This window comes from Ruditapes philippinarum, unplaced genomic scaffold (genome assembly GCF_026571515.1).
Source record: "Ruditapes philippinarum isolate M1 unplaced genomic scaffold, ASM2657151v2 ctg836_1_1_1_1, whole genome shotgun sequence".
Taxonomy (NCBI): Eukaryota; Metazoa; Mollusca; class Bivalvia; order Venerida; family Veneridae; genus Ruditapes; species Ruditapes philippinarum.
In genome coordinates, this window is record NW_026858646.1 from 151522 (window position 1) to 174466 (window position 22945).

The window sequence follows — 22945 nt, forward strand, 5'->3', positions numbered from 1 at the left end:
TTTTCTGAGCGTCTTCTTGTTAGAATAGAGTTCGTGTTGTTAACATTTATTGGTCTGCATTACATATCAAAATTTTGTACAATGAAGTTTCCTCAAGATCAATGAACACATATTGCGGACTTCGTTTGATAAAGCCTCTTGTGAAGGAAGGACCATGATTTCAAATACCGGTTTTACTCTGAGCTGCTGATCTTAGACCGTTGCCACTTTTAATAATTATTTCCTATCATAGGGGAATTAACAAGCCTGCTAATGTTTCTAAAGTCTTACTTTCTTATATAAATTATGCCTGGGAAAGCTTGCAACAATCTGCAACATTTTCAATATAGTTTGATGACAATTAGGGCTTTATTCTTTTTATTTGTGAATAATTGATCTTAACAGATCCAAAAATATCACAACTCTGTTACAATTAGGAAATATACATGTAATAACGCTGGAGAATTTCTTTTCTCAACTTTCGGCTCTCATTACCTTCTAAAACCATCTTTACAAAATGGGAAACATAAATATTTCTAAATATTTCTTTATTATGGCCTAGAGGACAAACCAATGACACTACTAATCGACATAGAGAAATTATAATGTCTGTAGTGTGGATGTCCTATAAGTGGATCAGTTCCATCGGGAATCAATACTGGAATCACCTATTAAAAAGCTTGTCTTGCAAGTGGGCCATGCAAGGAAATTTACTGTTGGATTCTGCCTTTATAACTCAAAAACGCCGTCTTGTAATAAAAATTACGAGGATAAAGAGAAATAACAAATTTCCTTTAACAAATTTCCGTTAAACAACTTGTTACTTTTTGTTTCTCTTTATAGAATTTACTCTCTCAGACATAAAATTCATTTTAAATTTATAACGAATTTATTTCATAATTGTGTTATATTCAACTCGGCGGCCTCATTGTTAGAAGATTTATACATTTTAGTTTTTATATAAAGTACATTCAACATTTGCATTCTTAATGCCAAATATTTACCAAAATATTATATTTTTTTCTCCGTACAAGCCTAGAAGCATTATGGTGCGTAACTGACGTTGAAATAGACCGTGTATATAATTCTGAAAAATTGACATAATTTGACAATCTGTTCATCACAATTCATCAAACAATAAACGTATTTCTTTGATAAGTCACTATTTGTGGCAATACGTCTCGTTTCTACAGTTATCTATTTATTGCTTTTCGAATGACATGAACAAGCAAAAGTAACGTGTAATGTATTTGATTGAAATATATATGTATATTTACTCACTGTAATTGTGACAAATCATTGATTACCATTGAACAAATATGTATATGAACATTTATATTCTGATCATTCTTGATACTACAGATCACTTTGATTAATTATTATATGTGACATCTTAACCTATTGCATAAACCACAAGGAAATCTGTCATTATTTTATTAAATCTATATATATAATATAAACAAGGGATACAAGTAGTGGCCTCACACTACCAACATGGGTTCATAATATGCATTCACACTTGTAAACTGTATAAAATATCCTCTATTCCATTACAGTTATTGTAGAAGTTAATATATGAACGAGTCATTACCCAAGTTCTACTACAAACACTTCATTAAAACCTGTAACATAGCAGGAAATAGCTAACATTTCAATATTTACATTGGCTGTCAAGTTGTCGTCCATTTTGCAGGTGTGTTTATGTTCTGAGTATTTTTATTGGCTGATGAAAAAACCGCTATTCGTCGCGGCTATATGCCGTTATTATCCGCATTATTATTATTCATTAGCCAATGAAATTGACAGTCACTAACAGAAGTTGGATTTACGCATGGAACATACGGGCAACATCAAAATGGAAGCCGAGGATAGAAATTATCAAAACAAACAAAAATTGTTACATTAATTTGTACCAGATGTTAATGATTGCATCATTGATGGTGGTGGATAATTGATATTTTACCGATTACATGATTAAACTTTCTTATATGAGCATACGTTTGCATTAGATATCGTTTTACACGTGTTATTTTACAAACCGAAATTTTACGAACGTGTGTAAAAATGAAACATGAAAGGTTATTTTTAATAATGTCTTGTCCATGTAACAAAGTGAGTCATTTTTTTGAAAGTATCGATTCTTTCATCAATGTCCAACAATCAAAAGAAAAAAACTGTTGTATACTGCGTTGTATTTACTTTTTCATGAATTGAGCAATGTTGAGTTGTATCCCTTGTTATATTATATATATATATATATATAAGTAAAATCTCTAACTTGCCGTATATAAGCAAAACCGCTATTTAAATTTGCCGTAGCTTTCGGCCTTGCGGCCTTCTTCAGCAGCATTTATTTCACATACAAATATATCAAACAAAACAATGGAAGTGACGTAACGTCAATGAACGACGCCCGCCGTGGCGTTGGTTGCCGTCTGCCGCGTTATTCTTTTGTATTAACTCCATACGGTCTATAGGTTCTTAATTTATTTTTCCACAAATTTTCTATTGTTTTTCTGTATTGGTCATTCCCGTATAGCTTTTCCAGCCCCATTATCGAAAAATTCTTTAACTGTGTGGTCATTCGTGTAAAAATGCGCCGCTAACGGATCGTTGTACTTGGTTCGTTTTCTGGATAAATTTAGAAGGTGTCTTTGGTACAACGTATCCCCTGTTTCTCCAACATAAATATAACGTTCGCAACGCTTACAATAAACTGCATACACAACATTCGTAGATTTGCACGTGATCTGATTTCGAACCTTATACGAGGCCCCGTTCACACCAATGAATGTGTCTGCTTCAATAACGTACGGACAAATCGCACACTTTTTGGATCTGCAAGGAGCACAGGAATTCGGCTGTTGAAAAAATAGTTTATTGTGTTTCTTATGAACGAGAATGTCTTGTAGATTATTATCTCTTCTAAATGCCGCAATTGGTGGATTCGGGAATATTTCCTTCATTCTATCTGAGGTGTGTAATTCAGGTAGGTGTTTTCGTACTATTTGTCCTACATTCGGGAGCGCTCTGGAAAATGTCAGTACCAAGGGGATTCTTTTCAGTGTTTTCTTTGGTTTAAACAATATTTTATTTCAGCAAATATATATATATATATATATATATATATATATATATATATATAATATATATATATACACACAATATATTACAATAAAATGCAAAAAGGATTGAGTAGAAAGCTAGAAGCTTTTTTAGAAACTCTCTCCTTGAAATGAAACAGTAGTTATTAATGATAACATTCATATATAAACAAAATATTGTATGCTTGTAATTCTAAGAGTTCAATAATAATCCAAGTACAAAAATTATGAAAATGAAACTAAATAAATTAAGATGAACATTAAGACATTGATATACATTAAAAGAAAATTTAGCAAATAGTTTTTTTTTTTATTTTATGAAAAAAAAGGGGGGGGGGGGAATAATAAAATCGGTATAGAATAAGTTATAGATGAGAGAGAGAGAGAGAGAGAGAGGGAGAGAGAGAGTTTAAGGTTGCTTACGGTATTGGATTGTGTGGGCCTCTTTATGAGAATCTCTTTGTCTGTTGAATATAATAGTGAACATATTCAAAGACAAATTTGTTAATTTGTGGGTTGTCACTATCACCATATAAGACAAGAGAAAGTGTAGGGGTTGCATTTTCAAGTGCATTGATATTGTCAATTAGCTGTGTTTTTTGAGTTTCAAATAGTAAACATTTAAAAAAAGTAGTGATATGTAGTTTCGATTTCACCACATGTGCAAAGGGACTATTTATGATGTTTTTTTGAGAATAGGTGCTCGTTTAATGAACTGCAGTGATTTCTAAGGCGTGTGTGGTGGATTTGTAATTTTCTATCTCCATAGTAAAATGAACTGGAACCTTCCTTATATCCTTGTGAAGTTTGGATTTAAAATTGTTAAGAGTCGGTGCATTTCGCTCTTCAAGAGATAAAAGGTTCCAATCAGTAAACTGTTTGAGGAACAAATGAAGAAGAAAAATAGGCGAGTATTACATTGAAAGTTTCTTAGGTTGTCTGCATTTCTTAGGTTGTAGGCTGTGGTACTTCCGACATGGTTTGGAACTAATGTTGTAAGAAAAGAGGGTGATAGGTAATTTTGACATTTTATAGAAAAAGAGTTAATCTGTGCTTCTTTCGTCGTTCCTTAAGAGGTTGGAAGCAGGTTTCTTCATACAGATTTTGGATAGACACAAGTTTAGTACAACCAGAGATAATACGAAGAGCTTCAAGTTGGATTTTTTTTCGAGTTCTTGTTCGTCGTGATAAGACAAATTGTCCCAGACAACATCCGAATATTCAAGTAAGGGTCTTATAAAGGCAGTGTAAATGATCTCCAAGGATTTTCGATCAAGCACAAATTTGAGACCTCTCATGATACTTATTCTCTGCCAAGATTTAGTTTTTATATTTTCCACATGCTCATGCCAAGATCCATCACTTGAAAAGGTTACACCCAAATGCTTATGACATTTTACTTCTTGGATTGGACATTGTTCATATATAGTGGTGGATGAAACGGTTTGTTTACCTTACGAGAAAATAAGAAGAGACTCAGTTTTTGCTGGGTTTGAAATCGACAAGCCAGTCATTAGCCCATTTCGAAACTTTACAGAGGTCAGAATTTAAGATATTAGCAGATGCGTGTGGCTCATCGACAATAATGTAGAGACTAGTATCATCAGCAAAGAGTCGAATGGTTGAATTTATATCCTCAACAATGTCATTAATATATACAAGAAACAGCAGAGGACCAAGAATAGAACCCTGTGGAACACCGGAACATATTGGTAGGACTTCGGAATACGTACCGGAAAGTACAACACGCTGAGAGCGTCCAGAAAGATAATCCTGAAACCAGTTAAGAAGAACACCAGATAAGCCATTTACTTTAAGTTTATGAATGAGACCACGGTGCCAGACGCGGTCAAATGCTTTGGAAATATCGCAAAAGATAGCACGGACTTCTTTTCCTTCGTCTAGAGCTTGACAAAAATGTGTGATAGATAGAAACTAGTTGATTGGTTTGTTGAATCGTTCTTTATAAATCCAGATTGCAAAGGTGTTATGCAGTTATTAGATATGAAGAAATTAAAGACGTGTTTGTGAATAAACGTTCTAGCACTTTGCTGATTGTACTTAGTAAAGAGATCGGCCTATAATTAGAGGCAATAGTGGGATCGTTCTTCTTAAAAATAGCACAGACATTTGCCAGTTTGCATTGAGATGGGACCTTACCAGTTTCTATTGATTTATTAAAAAGATGAGAAAGTGGATGTGCCAATTCTTGAGATAGTTCTTTAAGTATTCTGTTGTTGATCATGTCGGGACCTGCTGCCTTTCCTAATGTTAATGACTTTAATGTATCTATTACTTCCTGCTGTGTGATAACTATTTTTTCTAACTGTGGTTTATTTGAATGTAAATGCATGTTGGGAATTATTTTATTGGAATCATTTAGTAATGTCTGTGAATGAAAGAATTTATTAAGAAGGTTGGCTTTATCATATTCGGAAGTTAAAATGTTTCCATTATCTTCTAATATTTGTATACCCTTATTTCTTGTCGAAGTTGATATATGTTGTTTTAGAATTTTCCAGAAATCTGAAGGTGATAAATTTTCATTTTTAAGTTTGTCTGCAAGTTTCTGTGTTTGTTGCTGCTTTGCTTGTCTGAGTAACGTGGTTGTTTTATTCTGATCTGTCTGTAAAGATGCCAGTGATGTGGAGTTTGTGTTTTTTGTGCTTTATCATATGCGCGTTTACGTTTTCTGATTTGTTTCCTTAATTCATTATGCATCCATGGTGGTGATGATTGGCGTATTGTCACTATTTTGTTAGGTATATATTTAGCTGCAATGAGATTGATTGTGTCTGTTAATTGCTGTGTATAGATGTCTATGTCATCATTATGAATTGTATCCCATTGGAAAGAAGAAATCTCCCTTCTCAATCCTACATAATCACCTTTATCATATAGCCATACTTTTCTTTTGAAATTTTGCGAAGATGGTTTGGAGGAGTCAAGAATACAGAAAATAGGGCAGTGATATCTACAGACTTGATCAAGAAAGGGGTCAGCGACGCCAGATACAGAAACTCTGCAATTCATCGAGACTAAAAATAGATCTATAAGGGAGTTTGAAGAAACAGTATAATGTGTTGGTTGTTGTATAACTTGAGTCAAATTGTATTGTGTTGCAATGCTATTGATTTTTGCTGCCGATGTATGTTTTTGCATGTCTAAGTTGAAATCTCCAGTTATAACTATATCAGATATAGTTGTGTCAAAAGCGAGACCGATTGACATTTCTATCTGAGAGAGCACAGAAGGGGAAGAATTCGGAGGACGATAGAAAGTACCAAAAAGAAGTTTCTTATTTTTAAGAAAAATCTCCAACCAAATACATTCCACACCTTGAATCTCTAGGTCGTATCTTCGAATTGCAGGGATAGTGTTTTTAACATAAATCAAAATACCTCCATGATTGTCCGTACCTCTAAAGTGTTTTCTTTATCTTCATTATACTGTAATAGGTCACTTCTTTTCTTACTATCTACTTTATTTAATTCTGTTTCAATATGTCGATCTTCATAGCCTCGTTTCTGTAACTGAGTTTTAATATTTTCTCTATGTTGTTTGCAAGTCGATTCATTAGTACATATTCGCTTAGCACGGAGGGCAAGTCCATATGGTATTGATTTTTTTGTCGATTCCGGATGAGACGAATTTTTATGCAAGTACAGGTGTTTATCTGTGGGTTTAGTGTATAGGTCTGTTATTAAAATGCCATTCTGAATCTTCGTCATTACGTCGAGAAACTCAAGTTTTTCAGCTGAATATCTTAATTCTAATTTTATTCTTGGATGAAGGTTATTCCCAAGCTCATGGAATGTTTTTAACGACTCGATACCGTGAGTCCAAAGGCCCCAAACGTCATCAACATACCGGAAATACTCAAGCGGAAGTTTATCTGTTATCGTCATCAGCTGTGATTCCAATGATCCAAGATATGTAGATGCGTAATTCATCCCTAATCGTGAGCCAATCGCTGTTCCTTCTGTCTGCGTAAATTTTCTTCCATCAAATGAAATAGTGTTATTTTCAAGGACAGTGTCCATCATATTAAGAACATCTTCTGTGGGTATGTTAGGGTTGGCACGTTGATTTAATGCACGTGCAACCGCATCTCGTGCCTCTGCCCGTGGGACACTTGGGTACAGAGCTTTCACGTCTAAACAGAAAAGAATTGTTCCTGCCGGAAGTGGTTGTTTAAAGATTTTTCGATAATGGGGCTGGAAAAGCTATACGGGAATGACCAATACAGAAAAACAATAGAAAATTTGTGGAAAAATAAATTAAGAACCTATAGACCGTATGGAGTTAATACAAAAGAATAACGCGGCAGGCGGCAACCAACGCCACGGCGGGCGTCGTTCATTGACGTTACGTCACTTCCATTGTTTTGTTTGATATATTTGTATGTGAAATAAATGCTGCTGAAGAAGGCAGCAAGGCCGAAAGCTACGGCAAATTTAAATAGCGTTTTTGCTTATATATATATATATATATATATATATATATATATATATATATATATATATATATATATATATATATATATAGTGGGAAAGGAAAAAAAATGACAGAATCCCCCCTGTGGCATAAACCACATCAGGTAACATTTTAACAATAAAAGGAAACGTAAAAGAATGTGTTAAAGCATATATACCATTTTAAATCATAAAAACACTCATAAAAATGTTGCGTTTCATAAGTCGAAGCCTTCAAGCATTTACCTGATTAAAACAAAACTCCTGACAGTGGCGCTGATTTAATTTCAGAAACTCTCTTATAAGATTTGAGATTTTTTATATTTTTGTCAATTTTAAAAAGACGCATATTCGGTCCACATATCACGGGTGATGTATAAATGTGTAATTGAATTGCACGTATAAAGACATCAGCGGAATATATAACAAAATAAATTATTGATATGTTAAAAACATTAATGACCATTTTGATAAGATGTAACAGTGATAATAAATGGATATTTCACCCAGGAGACAGTGTCACATGTAGTATCTCGTTCAACAATTTCAAAGCATTCAATTAATTTGCCAACCTCAGAGATATAGATGAATAAATATAGATATTGACAATAGATATAATCTTTTGTTTGTTTTGGGTTTTACGTCACATCGACTCAGTATAGGTCATATCGCGACGTTCCAGCTTTACTGGTGGAGGAAGACCTCAGGTGCCCTTCCGTGCATTATTTCAGGCACGAACGGGCACCTGAGTAGAACCACTGACGTTCCGTAAGCTACCTGGATAGCTTCCTCACATGAAAGAATCCAAAGTTCCTGTCGGGATTCGAACCCACAGCGGTGAGGGGCAAGTGATTTGAAGTCAACGACCTTAACCACTAGGCCACGGACGCCCTATAGATATAATCTAAAGGTCAGCTTAAAGTTCATAAATGTATCAAACATTGACTCAAACATTGACTATGTTTCATGTGTCCATGTAAGATATGAAATTAAAAGGAAATCCCCTCTAGAGTGATGAAAACATAAATGATTATGTGGAGATCAGTGACACCGTTTGATCAAGTCTTTCCAAATGTGCGGCATCTCTAACAGCCCCTCTGGCACCGACTTTAGCAGAGTTCAAACTTAATCTTAAAACGTATTAGAATCAATGGGAAAATATTAAAAACTTTCAGAGCAAAATTAATGATAGTCAACAACTTTAGGAAATGCATTAAAATGTTTCGTGTCATTTTCTTCTAAAAATCTTCTAAACAAAATAGGAAACACTAATTATGTCTTTAAAACGTCTTAGAGGGCAAACCAATGCCACTGCTAATCGACATAGTGAAAAGTTACTATTTGTGATGCAGGTGTCCTGTAACTGGATCAGTTACATCGGAAATCAATGCTGAAATCACCTAAAGTCGTGTCTAGCAAGTGGGACATGCTGGGAAATTTGCTATTTGATTCCTCCTAGAATATTTATAACTGTAATATTATTTTTATTTCTTTCTTAATGTCAGATTTTTTTCTTGTTCTCTCTAGGAGCATTCTTATGTGTAACAAATGTCGAAGTAGACTATTTGCATACTGTAGTTCAACCGCATCTGCTCGGCCCTTTCCTTCAATTTTCCGCTAAGTTATTATTGATAATAGCTGAGATGTTCCGATTGACTGTAATCATGAACTATTGACAAAGTGTTCATCACAATTCATTTCTCAAAGACTTCATTTCTGGGGACAAAATAGTGATCAGTCACTCATTATGCTAAATAAATGATCCATTAAAGCACGACAATGTGCCCCTCCTCTTTTACGGCACATTTGTTACTGTTTTGTACTTATGGATTGTCAAATAAAATGGATATGTAAGACGTGAAATGTACATTCGCTTGAAAATATACAAGTATACATGTATTAACTGACTTTGATTAGGGCAACTTATTAATTTTAAAACATCCGAAAAAATGACGTAACTAATATATGTGCATTTGCATATTACTTTACATTAGATTTTGTTCCAGACCACTTTTCTTGGTGATGCTTTCAGTATTATTGGTAATCTTTTACATATTAGTACCTATGTTTGCAACAACTTGAATTCTAAAATTTTATAGTAAGAAAATATGAGAATTTGTTAAACATGTTAAATCATTCCCTTTTTAGATATAAAAACGTAAACTAATGAGTTGAACCAATTTGAAGAACTTTTCTCAATTTTCCGGGAGATTCTCACTTTAAACATTTTTGTCAATTTGAAAAATGAAAGAAAAAAAATGAGAACAAAAAGCAAAGGCAAAAGCAACGTCCACAAGATAAACAAGGAAAAGGCAATGTTCACAAGCCTTGTATTATTAGGTCCAAAAAGCACTGAACTCCTTTATATATAATTGAATTGCGTGTATGGTAATGTATTAGAGATTTAATTATAGAAATGAAAATTTTCATAACATGTAACATTGAGAGTAGCCTGTAGATAATAAGTGGATATTTTCCCTGGAGACGGCTACACCCTGGAACCATTAACTATAATAATGTTTAAAGTGTTCAAAGCATTCAATCAATTTGTCACTGTCAAGGGATATACTAGTAGGCGAATAAATATATGTAGATATTACCAATATATATAATTAAAGTGGATTGGTCTACAATGGGCACTTTTTTCATACGTATTTCAAATGTTGATGAAAACAATAGAAATGTATCATTGGGATATACTTATAAAATATTACTCGAAAAAAAAATCTTGATAAAGTTTTAGATGATTTAATATGAACATTTATATGATGAATAATGTTTTGTTTTCTGTATCTTACACTTGCCAGCAAAGGTCCATATATAATTATTTTGCGGTTTGTTGTTTGATGTTTAACATCGTCAACGTATTTATTTATTGTATTACAAATATATGAAAGAAAGATGGTGCCTCCGAAGCATTAATCACAACAAAATTGTATAAAAATTACAGACTTTGTTTGATTGAGTCTGTACATTAGGAATAATAAAAAGGTGTAACATCCCTAGCACTGGCTTGAGTGGTACTTTTTCATTATAGACCATTTTACTTTAATTTTTCTATGCTATACATGAAAAGTATCAAACTTTGACTTTGTTATGTGTTTCCATTTAGGCTTTCACTGTATATTTGACCTTTTTAGTCTTATATTTTGTAAGAATTATAATATATATGAGTCCTCTACCCTTTAATATATTTTTATCATTTATGTGGGCTTACATTGTATATGGTTCCTTATCCAGAATTTTAAATTCTTATGCCTGGACAAAGAGAATTTGTAAAAAATACATAAGACTTTCCGCCAGAACGGGTTTTCAGCCCTAATATTTACTAATAGCAAGAAATTCAATTCTATGTAAATTCAGTAAATGTTATTAGTAAAGTATTTTATAATTGTTATAGTTGCTCGGCCTTGGTTATTTTTTTTTATAGAATTTGACTATTTCATCCGTTATTACATTTTACATTCAGACACTGCATTTTCACCGCACATGCAAACAAACTAAATCCCAACTAAATTCAGTCCCAAATTGATATTAATAGGAATAACGTTTTACGAAAGATCCTTATTAAATTTTATAATTTATAATTATATCTACGAAAACTAATACACAAAACCATTGAATCTAAATCAAAAGACTTAGCATGTTTTTGTTACTTACCAATAAGAAAACAATTGAGGATTGTTCCCTGGAAATAGAGAAATGAGAAAATTGTTAATAATTCATCATTTGCCATATAAGTGGGAAATTATACAGCAATATATTCATAAACTAACAAAACAATCTGAATCGTTTCTATTTTAGTTTTAATTTAAATATTTAGATGATAAATTCAGCAGAGAAGTTATTTATCTGACATCTTTTGGTTCAATGACGTCATAATATATCTTTTTCCCGGTCATTTAGGATATTAACAGCGTTAAAATAAACTGTAAGTGCGTGATAACACGTGATAATATGTAGACAGTGCCTTTGGATAATAGCAGAACATTTGAACTTTTAGCCAGCTAAAGGCAACTGATTCTACCAATGCGACAAGTGCAGACCGAGATCCGCCGGCACATTATTGCCGTCGCTGCTCGTTATTCAGGTAGTACATATTTAAAAAAAAAACCCAAAAGAAGATGAATAGTTCAGTACAGATTGAAAGATGGTACAAGTCCATTTTAGATATTAAGCGTGATGTTTTGTTTGGTTTCACGGCGCACCAAAACAATTAAAGTCATATGATGCTGAAACAAGAAAGATGATTTTTTTTAGAAATCTCGGGTGTTACAAACTTAAAGCAACACCAAGGTTCAAAACCACATCACCTGCTTGAGATGTATAGACTCCAGTAATTCGAACTAGTTCGAAATTAGAAGGCTCTTAAACGTTCACGCAGGGATAAACGGTGGCTGCAATTGTGATGACTCAACCCCTAAAGGCCATCCCTCAGCCAGAAGGGAAACATAGCGTGGTAAGAGTTTAATACTACATCTGGCTTAAATATCAAGGATATGTGGTTATTTTCTATAAATGTTTAAACTTCATAATAATACTCACCAGCACCGCAAATAGTAGCACCCCACCTATGTTTTCTGCAAACGTACGATCATGAAGGCTAAATGCAGACTCTAATATAATTCTGAAATAAAAATTTATCAAAATTATAAATTTTATGTTGTTTTTTTCAATTACTTTCCCGCCATTACTGTAGTGATACCCTACCTCCCTCCACACACATATATTTTCCTCTTTGATTAAGCGTATACTATTAATAGCGTAGGTTGAAAACGAAAATCATTGGATTTCCCAATTCTAAACCTGTTTATATAATATTGCTGTACATGTTAATTTCAGTATTTTATACCTATTATACCTATTTTGGAAAAAGACGAAAGATAATTCTGAGTCAAAATGATGAGATTTCAGTGTCCTACTCTATTCATACACGAAGAAATCTTGTTGCGTCACAATCAGGTTTTATTGCCTCACAAAAGATAGCTTAAAGTGGACTGGTCTATAACGTAAGGTCGGTAATACCTGAATGATTGATTAATATGTTAATTGTTGATAATTATTTAGTTTAGTTCATACTAGTTTATTTTTGTCCGATTGTGTTGGAAGCTATAAGCTTATTAAAACACTCTCGAATCTGGTCCTGGAATCAACCAGTACTAAGCAATGAGTGTAAAGTTTCTTGCGCACGAAAACAAAACCCACGCGGCCAACAATCCTGCTATTACTAGTCCGACGCGTTAACCAGTCGGTCAGGCCGCAATTCATGATTGAATTTGGACAAACTACCAAAGAATTGTATATTCATACTGTTTGTGTCAGATACATGATACAAAATGTCATATGATATCAATATATAGCAGATAGAACAAAATATGATTATTCATCATATAAATGTTCGTACTTAAAGGCTCATGTCGCCTCAGAAATGCTATCAATTTTATATCCCAAAAACTTTTCATTTTTGAAATCATGATTCATTTGCCATTTAAATGAACAATCTTATGCACATTGCGCCTTTAATCACTTTTGAACTCTAACAACATTTTTCTTTCTAAAATGCCATATTTCTGTTGTGTTTCTTCATCAATATTTGAAAATACTTACAGAAAATGTGGCCATTGAAGACCAATTCACTTTAATGAATTTTATTTATTCAAACAGGAAAATAAGAAATTTTCTAAATCAATGAAATCGTTATAAAGCAAACGAAAATAAAAAAAACAGCAGAAGTCCTACGAATTACAACAGTTACTTCTTTATAATTACTTTGGTTTAAACTAATTTATTTAAGCTCGATTGCGAAACAAGTTCTTGCAACTTATATTAATCACTTTCGAGTCCGCTTCCTGGAACCAACCTGTACTGGTGTCAGATGAAGAAACATGGTCGTGATCTGATTAGCCCGAACCCACGATCCCTGGGTTGAGAGGCAGATACCATAACCAGTAGGTCACCGCCCGCCTTCTATAATTACTTTATAGTGTATATAAAACACAATTAGAAAAAAATGAAAATATTTAGAAATCTTTTTTTCTTGATATACTGTATTCTGTTTTTGTATTAAGACAGACATTTTTATGATTTCCTAACGTCAGTATTTCCAATTACTTACGGTGGTAGAAGAAACAGGAAGAATTCATGTGGAGCGTACAGTTTTACATTATCTGCCTCACCAGAGTAGCTGCAAATACACCAAAATAATTCAATTACTTCCCTTCATTTGCAGACTTATAACATCCCCCGTCTGCATCGTTATCATATTTAACAGGCATTCTTCTAGTATATAAAGGACAATGCATAATTTTGTTAAATTTGAAAATGTATTGGTTGTAAGTGACACCGACACGGGTATGGCAGCTTTCCAGTGTCGGATTTGAACCCGTATCGAAGTTGGAAAGTTAAAATGCACCTAGAGCACTGAGACATTATGGACATGATAATTTTATTACATCACTGCTTATAAGATTATCGGTCTCCGTGGGTAGCTAAATTTGGATCACTTCTCCTCATCGCAGTGGGTTCGAATCCTGCAAGAAGCAACGTTTCTTGATCCCGGACAGTCGGTTGTCCTAAAATAATGCACGGACGAGGGCATGAGATCTTCCTTAACCAATTGTTCTACAATGTTGCCATGTTCCTAAAGTTACAATGCCTTTGCAACTTGAAAGCGAAATCGAAATAAATAAAAAAAAAAATAAATAAATAAAAAAAAAATAAATAAATAAATAAATAAATAAATAAATAAATAAATAAATAAATAAATAAATAAATAAATAAATAAATAAATAAATAAATAAATAAATAAATAAAATACTTACTGCAAGATAACTCCAAAGATGAGACCCAGAATTATCAACACACTGTAAAAAAGACATTCAATTACGTGTATACTATATCAGATGAAATTACGAAAGACATTTCAACCTCGTTAATTCCCGAATTCATCTTCGTGAATTTACATTTTTAACATACGGAACTCGGTATTTCAACTTCATGAATTCACGATTTCAATTTTACGAATTCACGATTTCAATTTTATGAATTCAGAAATTTAAATTTCACGAATTCAGGAATTCAACTTCACGAATTCACAATTTCAACTTCACGAATTCACGATTTCAACTTCACGATTTCAATTTCGCGAATTCGGGAATTCAACTTCATGAATTTACGAATTCAACCTCACGAATTCACGAAGTTGAAATTGTCAGTTTACGAAGATGAAATCGGGAATTCAAGAAAATGAAATGTTCCCACCGAAATGTACTAAATTCCTTGCTATTTTTGCTGATAATGTGGTTATTGATATTCAGAAAAGATATCCATCTAAAGATTAAAAATGTAAAAGCATACTTTGGAATCTATGATCGTGCGTAATATTTTAATCAATAAATTGTGATACATGGATGTCAGGATTTGACGTCATTTTAATAACTACAATTCATGGAATTGTCTTACTTTATTCTGTAAATTCATGTAACAATTCATTAATTGTAGGTATTAAATTATCAAACCCATGTATCACAATTAACAAACGGTTGTTTTTGAAATATAACCCGAGCCGCTAGGCTTACGTCACAAACGTGCAGTATTATAAAATTGAATTTAATAAAAATATCATTTTATATCATGTGCGCATTTTACTCACCATGATTCCGGAACTTTTGAGGACAAGAAGTGTGAGTAATGAAATCCGAGTTTACTTAATCCCGCAAATATCACTACCAGGGAGAATATAAGAGGATATTCCACGTGCGAAAAGTGCAGGGGTATAAGAATAATTCCCTTGTGCCCGTGCCCTTCCTCCTCATGAATGTTCGAAGACTGATTGTCATGTAGATTTCCTGTCTCGTTTTTGTGTGTGCCATTATGCAGGGTAGTAAATTCTGGCGCAATGGATGATGTTTGACTTTGAACGGTTAGACACTGTGATATCAAAATTAAAAGCGTGACCGGTAAAGTTGAAGGTTTCTGAAAAATAAATTTACAAAAGATTCTCTTACACATTACTAATTAGATCTATATCATTTTAATTTATTTCCTATTCTCCCACTGATATAGTTCACCTTAAATTACTACTAGATGCTCTATAATATCCTATTCATTTTTATCCACTTTATTCCACCCTGTATAATAACTATATACTCAGTACTGTAACTTTTATCCACCCTGTTATACGAGTAACTATAGCGTATCGTAGCGTAATACAATCTACTGCTGATTTTGAAGAGAGCCATGATCGATTCTATTTTTATTCTCTCGGTGAGATGTGCATCATTTCTGAATTAAAAGAACGCTGGATGTAAATCATGCTCTCAATGACGTCATAGGAGAAATTTCTGTCTCAGAAAACTGCCCTTCACATTAGAATATACTCTAGATAAAAACAGGAAGTGGAATAACCAATCCTATAGGTTTAGAGTGTAATAATCAGCACATATTATCGATCAATATGCTAACGTTACCGTACATATTCTTACCGGCCAATTTCGATAAATCTGTTCAAATATTATAAAATTAAAATCCTATACTTTTACCCATCAATTAAAATAATTAATATTTTAAGTTTAGTTTAAATTCGCATTGAAATTCAAACATTGTTTTTTTTATTCCTTTAATTCTAAGGCCCTTTAATTTAAATTAAAAAGAAATAACATAAAAGCACATGTGTATAACTGCTAAACATATAGTATTAGCACTGCTTACTACTAAAATACCGTGTTTTTTAAGTTTGTTTTGTTGTTGGTGGTGGTGTCTTATTGTTGTTGTTGTTTAATTGTTGTTGTTGTTGTTGTTATTGTTTAAACACTTCTTGTAATTTTTAAATTTCAAATAAAGACAAATTTTTAACATTAGGAAGAACACGATTTCGGCTAATCAAAATAATTGTAACTTGATATAGGATTGGGCGTAACCATGTAATTGTGTTCGATTAAATATTTCCCTTTCTTAAACGACATCTTACAATAATGTTCGCTAACCACATATTTTCCATTTTTTGTTGTTGTCTTATCAGGCAAGGGAAACCCCCATCGAGTATTTGAATTATAAGAAAGCATAGTTTTAATCAGGTAATAGAAAAGTCTAAGTGAAGAGAAAAAACATCTACAGCAAAGGTTGTTGGGTGTACGAGGATTGTTCCGATACATGCGCCGCGAACGTGCTTGTCGATTTCCGATACAAACGCTGGAAGTCGTCTGCTTCTCAAACTGCCAGAATCCTGAACATTTTATTCTTATGAAGAGTCTTACGATAATGAATAATTTCTACATATGATATGTATGTGCTTTAACCAGGACATAGACACTAGGGGCTCACACACCCTTGTACACCATTCTTGCGAATCTACCTACTTTGTTCCCCCCCCCCCAACCCCACCCCAGCATCAGTCAGGACACATGAGCTGGTCAGCAGTAAGTCCTGGTCTATTTTCGCCATTCCAAGATTCCAAGTCTTCAAATCTGTCGATGCTTTGTGGCATCTCAGCGACGTGCACGGTCCGACGGGGGGATAGGGGGTGAGAAGAGTGATATCCCGAATGGAGTGTAATTGTACCTAATTGTATTTATAGAGTCGCCATAGTTTGGTTTTATCTTAAACAGTGACGTCACGTTGGAAAACACCCTCTCACGTGACATATAAAAAATAGGTATATTTGTATTTTGAAAAATGCCGAAAAAATAGACGAAAGCAGCATCGTGATATTACGATATTGCCCGAAATTCACCGATTCATAATGGTTCGTAATCCTTTATGGAAAATGTCAATAAATCCTTTCTGTGCCAGTCAAAATTGTGAAAGTCGCCAGAAAGTGAAACTTCTCAGATTTAAACTTTTAATGAACATTACAAATTGTATGTAATAGTCAGATAATAATCAACATAATAAATATATCGATATGCACACGTATAATACGTCCTTACCATATTTAATCCTCCTTTTAATATCACATTCGTCCATTAATTAGTATATCTATAACTGTATAATAAACAACGAATGTATGAAAGACTAAATTTTCAGTATTTTCCGTGACTTAAACATACCATATTACCAAATTAGTAAAAAATACATCCTGGTTTGAACAATATGTGATAATAAACCAAATCCGTTGAAATTTTATATATTATAAAAACTATATACTGCTTAACATTGTCCTTAACGATATTTTAACAAAGCACGTGCATGCATTCGTTGGCGGATATTTATTTTTTTATCCGAACACATTTCTTTTACTGTTGATATTTGATTTTATTTACCCGAGATGCATTTGTGAATTCAAATATAAATAAGGCTATCCGGCTTGCGAATCATGGTGTACTAGGGTTTACTTTTATTGTGTACAATATCATTGTAACAAAATATACACACATCATCAAAGATTCAAATGACAATGTTAGCTTGAAAGTTTGTTTGTTTGTTCGTTTGTTGTTGTTTTTTTTCTTGTAAAGAGAAAATTCATACTACATTAGTAGTTCTTAAAGATATATACTATGCTCAAATTTGATATTAGAAAACATTGATAATTGCTAACACAGTCTCTTTATAAATATAAAATAAACGTGTTTTGACTTCATACAAAGTAGATATGTTATGTTTTGTTTTAAACCCTACATACTATAGGTGCGCACAAAATTAATATATAGTGTCATTCAAAAAACTGTTTTTTTTAAAAAGCCAATTTTACCTGATCCATAAAATGGAATGTAGCTTCCTGTACATCGTTTGTACATTCTGTTATTCAAATTATTCATATTCACGTGGCACGGGCACGTTTACATTACGTTTGTGTTCCAAAAAACGTGATCGATTAATCCTGGATAACCTTGATTAAAAACAACGCAAAAAATCAGCAGTTTAATATTATCCTATAGTAAAATCTATTTTTGATTACATAAAACCCCCATCCTATTCTGTTTTACATAAGATATTTGCTTACAGAACTTATAAGATGTACCAGAAGATGTACCAGAAATTAGCTACTTTTAAAAGAAAATATTTTATATATGATACAAATAAAAATTGTTTGTATGTCACGGCCAATTTACGTTTTATGGTTCATCTGCACTTTGATATCGACATGCATTTACCATACATGTATATTGTAAAATATGAAATTACATGTGTACATAAATCGTGTAAATAAATACGTTTGCAGGACGCATACATTTATGTTTTGTGTTTTTGTTTTATTGACAAATAATGGTCAAGTGTACTTGCAAAAATAAATGTTATGTAATACTTTTCATTTAGATATATCCTTATTTTATTTCTACATTTAAGCATTTTACCTTTAAATCGAGTATAACGATACAGACAGTAAAATTGAGCTGGTGTATTTAAGTGCATCTATCTATTCAAGGCGTTTAAATTTCAAAACTCATTAACACGTGCGTCCGTGCATTATCATAACAGTTATGGGAGAACTCATTTGTATAGCTCTTATGTCCTAGGTTTTTTTTAATAAGATTATATTTAAAGAAATTTATATATCCGGTTTGCGTAACTATTCATTGAAAAAGAAAATAATATGAAAACGCACTGGGTATTTTTTACCTTATTTTTCCTCATAAATACCCGGATAACTTGAGATATATATACACTAGTAAGAAATAAACCATTTTAATCCTATATTTGGAGCTATGCTGAGTTTAATACAATACAGTCGAGGGAGTTATATAACCTCACTCTGTTTTAATCGCACGACGAACGAACAGACGGACGGATTGGCAGCCACGAAGTCAGTGAAACAGACATTAAACAAACCGCTTATGCTATTCCTGAGTATCTATTGCTAAGGACTACACAACAGCAATGTTGGCAGCAGCAGCAGCAGCAGCAGCAACAACAACAACAACAACAACAACAACAACAACAACAATAAAAATAAAAATAATAATGATAATAATAATAATAATAATAATAACAATAACAACAACAACAACAACAACAACAACGACGACGACAGCAGCAGCAGCAGCAACAGCAGCAGCAGGAACAAAACAATTAAAATGAAATCAATGATGTCAAGTCACGCCTGTACTCAGACATTTGTTCTATTAGTTTTTCTCGGTGTAATGGGGCGTTAAAATCTATCCGCAACGCAATACTTTATTTTACAGAGCGTCATTAATAATAAAAAATATATAGTTCAACTTTGTGTACAAAGGTCATTCCCCGACCTTGGCAATTTTGTAATTGATACATATGGGGCTAAATATCTCCTGTGTGTTTATTTCTATGTCCATTCATTTCAAGTACAATCAAATGTAATCATATATCCCATCTTGTATTATTTGACCCTTTAAAGGCCCATTCTTCCTCAAAAATATATATATGTTTAGAAATGACAAATTCATGTTTTCTAAAATATGATTTCAAGCAAGTTAAATGTTCAACAGCTGAAGAAAGTAGCGTTGAACTTGCAGTAATGTGTCGTAAAGGTAGCAAAATGTAAACAAAGTAGGATTTTGACTTTGATACTAAATATTTCACTTAAAAATCCACTTTAATCATAGAAATGCTAAAAAAGAAGTAAAACCAAAAGAAGCAAAATAAAGTTTATCTGTATTTCAAAATTAATGAATATTATTTTCTGCTTTTTGTTGAAAGTGTAACAACATACATCATGGGCCTTTAAAATAACAGATGGACAATTATAATGATATAGGTATTGTTTAAAGTTTACAAGGGGCATACAATGTCATGCGTGAACACGCATATTATATTTCATTGCGTTTGTTCATTTTTAACGAAATATACAAGAGAGCGAAACCTTTGGAATTTTAAAGGTGACCATTAGAATAGAAACAACAATTTAAGTAGGTCAATGTACTTTGATTTTTATCCTCAACACTATGATATCATTTTTTGTTGATTTGAAATAACGTTCTAGAATAATTACTAATGATATATAAACGTAATTAAATTGTGCTATAATTAATTGAAAATTAGTATTGAAAATGTATTGTTTAAATGCATTTTGATCAATAAATTACCACATTATGTATCATTATGTACTATGTACAAGTCAAAAATACAATAATGTTCTGTTCTGTTCATCTAAATTTGGCAATGTGCGACTACCTCTAATAGACGATCTCTCTTAAGGGTAAATGAGCCGCGTCACGACCAAACCAACATAATGGGGTTGCGACCAGCATGGATCCAGACCAGCCTGCGCATCCGCGCAGTCTGATCAGGATCCATGCTGTTCGCTATCAGTTTCTCTACGTATTATAGAGTTTGCAAGCGAACAGCATGGATCCTGATCTCACTGCGCGGATGCTCAGGCAGGTCTGGATCCATGCTGGTCGCAAACCCATTGGTTGTGTCGTGACGCGGCTCAGATGTTTAATTTAATCGCTATTTGGCGCCACCATTGTGCAGAAACTTGATTTAGTGCTTAATTTTGTATGTTTAAAATGATTGTTGTTTTTCCCTTTCTTCAAAATATAAAATTTAAAACTGGATTGTTACGCTAACATTACAATGCCGTTGTGCATTATGTATCGTATATAAAACATGTACAACAGTTAAATGATTATTTCATAACATTTATCTTTTGGGTTTCAAGTGACATTGACAATTGAAATGGTCATATGGCGAATTCCCAGCTCTACTGCATGGCCGAGAAAGTTCGTGCATTATATCAGGTACTAATAGGCCTTTAATTAAAATCCAAAGTATTATCAATGGAAAAGAGCCAAAATGTCTAATATTTTATACTTATTTGATTTTACTTTAGCCCGGCAATTATCTTTAATAGTCGTAGCGCATTTGTAGCACATTTATAAATTCCTACACAGTGGTCCCCCTTTGCTTCGCTACACACACCACAATCGCAACTACTCGGCCCTTTCCGTCAGTCTTCGAATAAGGTTATTATAGATAATAGCCGAGGCAGTTCCGAATGCACAGGCCACTGTCATCACACGTTTTTTTTTATCAAATTTTTGATAGGGTGCAATATAGAATAATTATTTTGATTGTGGTTTATTTTGTTGTATATGTTATTTATTGTTAACTTTTCGCTGATAGATTGCTTAAATTGAATAAGAAAAATAAAAAATATTGATATATGTATTATTATGCGGATACTTTCGGTTCTGTACGCAAAAGTGTTATTCTAAGTAAAGTGAAAGTAGGATACTTGCATATACTTTTGTCAGTTCATGAATAAGTTTGGTTTCATTCGCTTCTTTCCACAAATTAACGTAATGATTGTTGTTTTTTTTTGTCACAAAAAAAGACGTTTTTCGACTAAAACATTTTCGTTGGCGTAGTTTTGAAATCCTCAATTTTGAAGTTACGTGCCACATTCTATGGTAACGTGAAACTTGCGAAGAGGCAGATATTTGAGCGAAGCCAATCGAATCACTGTGAGGAGTTTGGCACATTTGTTTAATTATTCATTTTTTATGTTGCGTAAAAAAGCAAGTAGTCTAACTGCAATGTGTTACTAAAATATCATATATACATGTAAAACTAGCCATGGAATCAAACAAATAATTAATGGCATGATGCTATCGTTTCTTTTCTGACTTTCACAAAGTTCTCTGAACTTTAAAGGAACTCCACCGACGTCAAAAAGTCTAAAAACATAAAAAATTATAATTCTTACGTAGATCATGATGTACTTAAAATTGAAAAATCTGAAGGCATATGAGCCGCGTCACGACCAAACCAACATAATGGGTTTGCGACCAGCATGGATCCAGACCAGCCTGCGCATCCGCGCAGTCTGATCAGGAGCCATGCTGTTCGCTATCAGTTTTTCTACTTGTTATAGGGTTTGTAAGCGAACAGCATGGATCCTGATCAGACTGCGCGGATGCGCAGGCTGGTCTGGATCCATGCTGGTCGCAAACCCATTATGTTGGTTTTGTCGTGACACGGCTCATATACCTTTAAGAGTTTAATTGAAACTTTATTCTAAATGAGATGCTTTAGTCCGCTTTAAGAAAAAGCGTTGCAACGCTTTTCATTTTTGCGCCTTTTTGCAGAATAAAAATGATTATTCCGGAAGAATGATCTACAATTTTGCACACAAATTATTAGCCCAGACCTACATCAAATGGTACACGAATCTTGAGAGAGAAAACAATCAGTTCCTGCCTGTCAGAAAAACGCCAGTGGAGTCCCTTTAAAGTATGAAAATGAAATCAATTCTTACCATTGTGTAGTAGATTGTCATTAATTTAATCCATCAGATTTACACAATTGCAATACGTGTATACTAATTTATAAATATAAAATTTTAATAATCTCAATTCTTTTATTCCTTGATATATATCGAAGTCATGAATTTTTTATTTTATGTCCCCTTTTTCACCGGTACTCAGATCCTCTTTGAATAACATTTTTGTACCGAAGTCAATTCGCGCA

At 33.1% G+C, this 22945-nt stretch overlaps 1 protein-coding gene across 1 annotated transcript in view; it reads right to left on the reverse strand.

Annotated features, from left to right (window-relative positions):
* Positions 1 to 22820, reverse strand: part of LOC132753835 (Na(+)/H(+) exchanger protein 7-like) — a 42205-nt gene extending 19385 nt beyond the window's left edge. The window contains exons 1-6 of the mRNA XM_060744373.1: positions 22734 to 22820; positions 15210 to 15532; positions 14380 to 14421; positions 13674 to 13742; positions 12104 to 12185; positions 11219 to 11246 (exon numbers count right to left, since the gene is read on the reverse strand). Coding sequence (XP_060600356.1) covers positions 11219 to 11246; positions 12104 to 12185; positions 13674 to 13742; positions 14380 to 14421; positions 15210 to 15532; positions 22734 to 22754 — 565 coding nt within the window. The 5' untranslated portion in view covers positions 22755 to 22820. The remainder of the gene's footprint in view (positions 1 to 11218; positions 11247 to 12103; positions 12186 to 13673; positions 13743 to 14379; positions 14422 to 15209; positions 15533 to 22733) is intronic.
* Between the last annotated feature and the right edge of the window lie 125 nt (positions 22821 to 22945).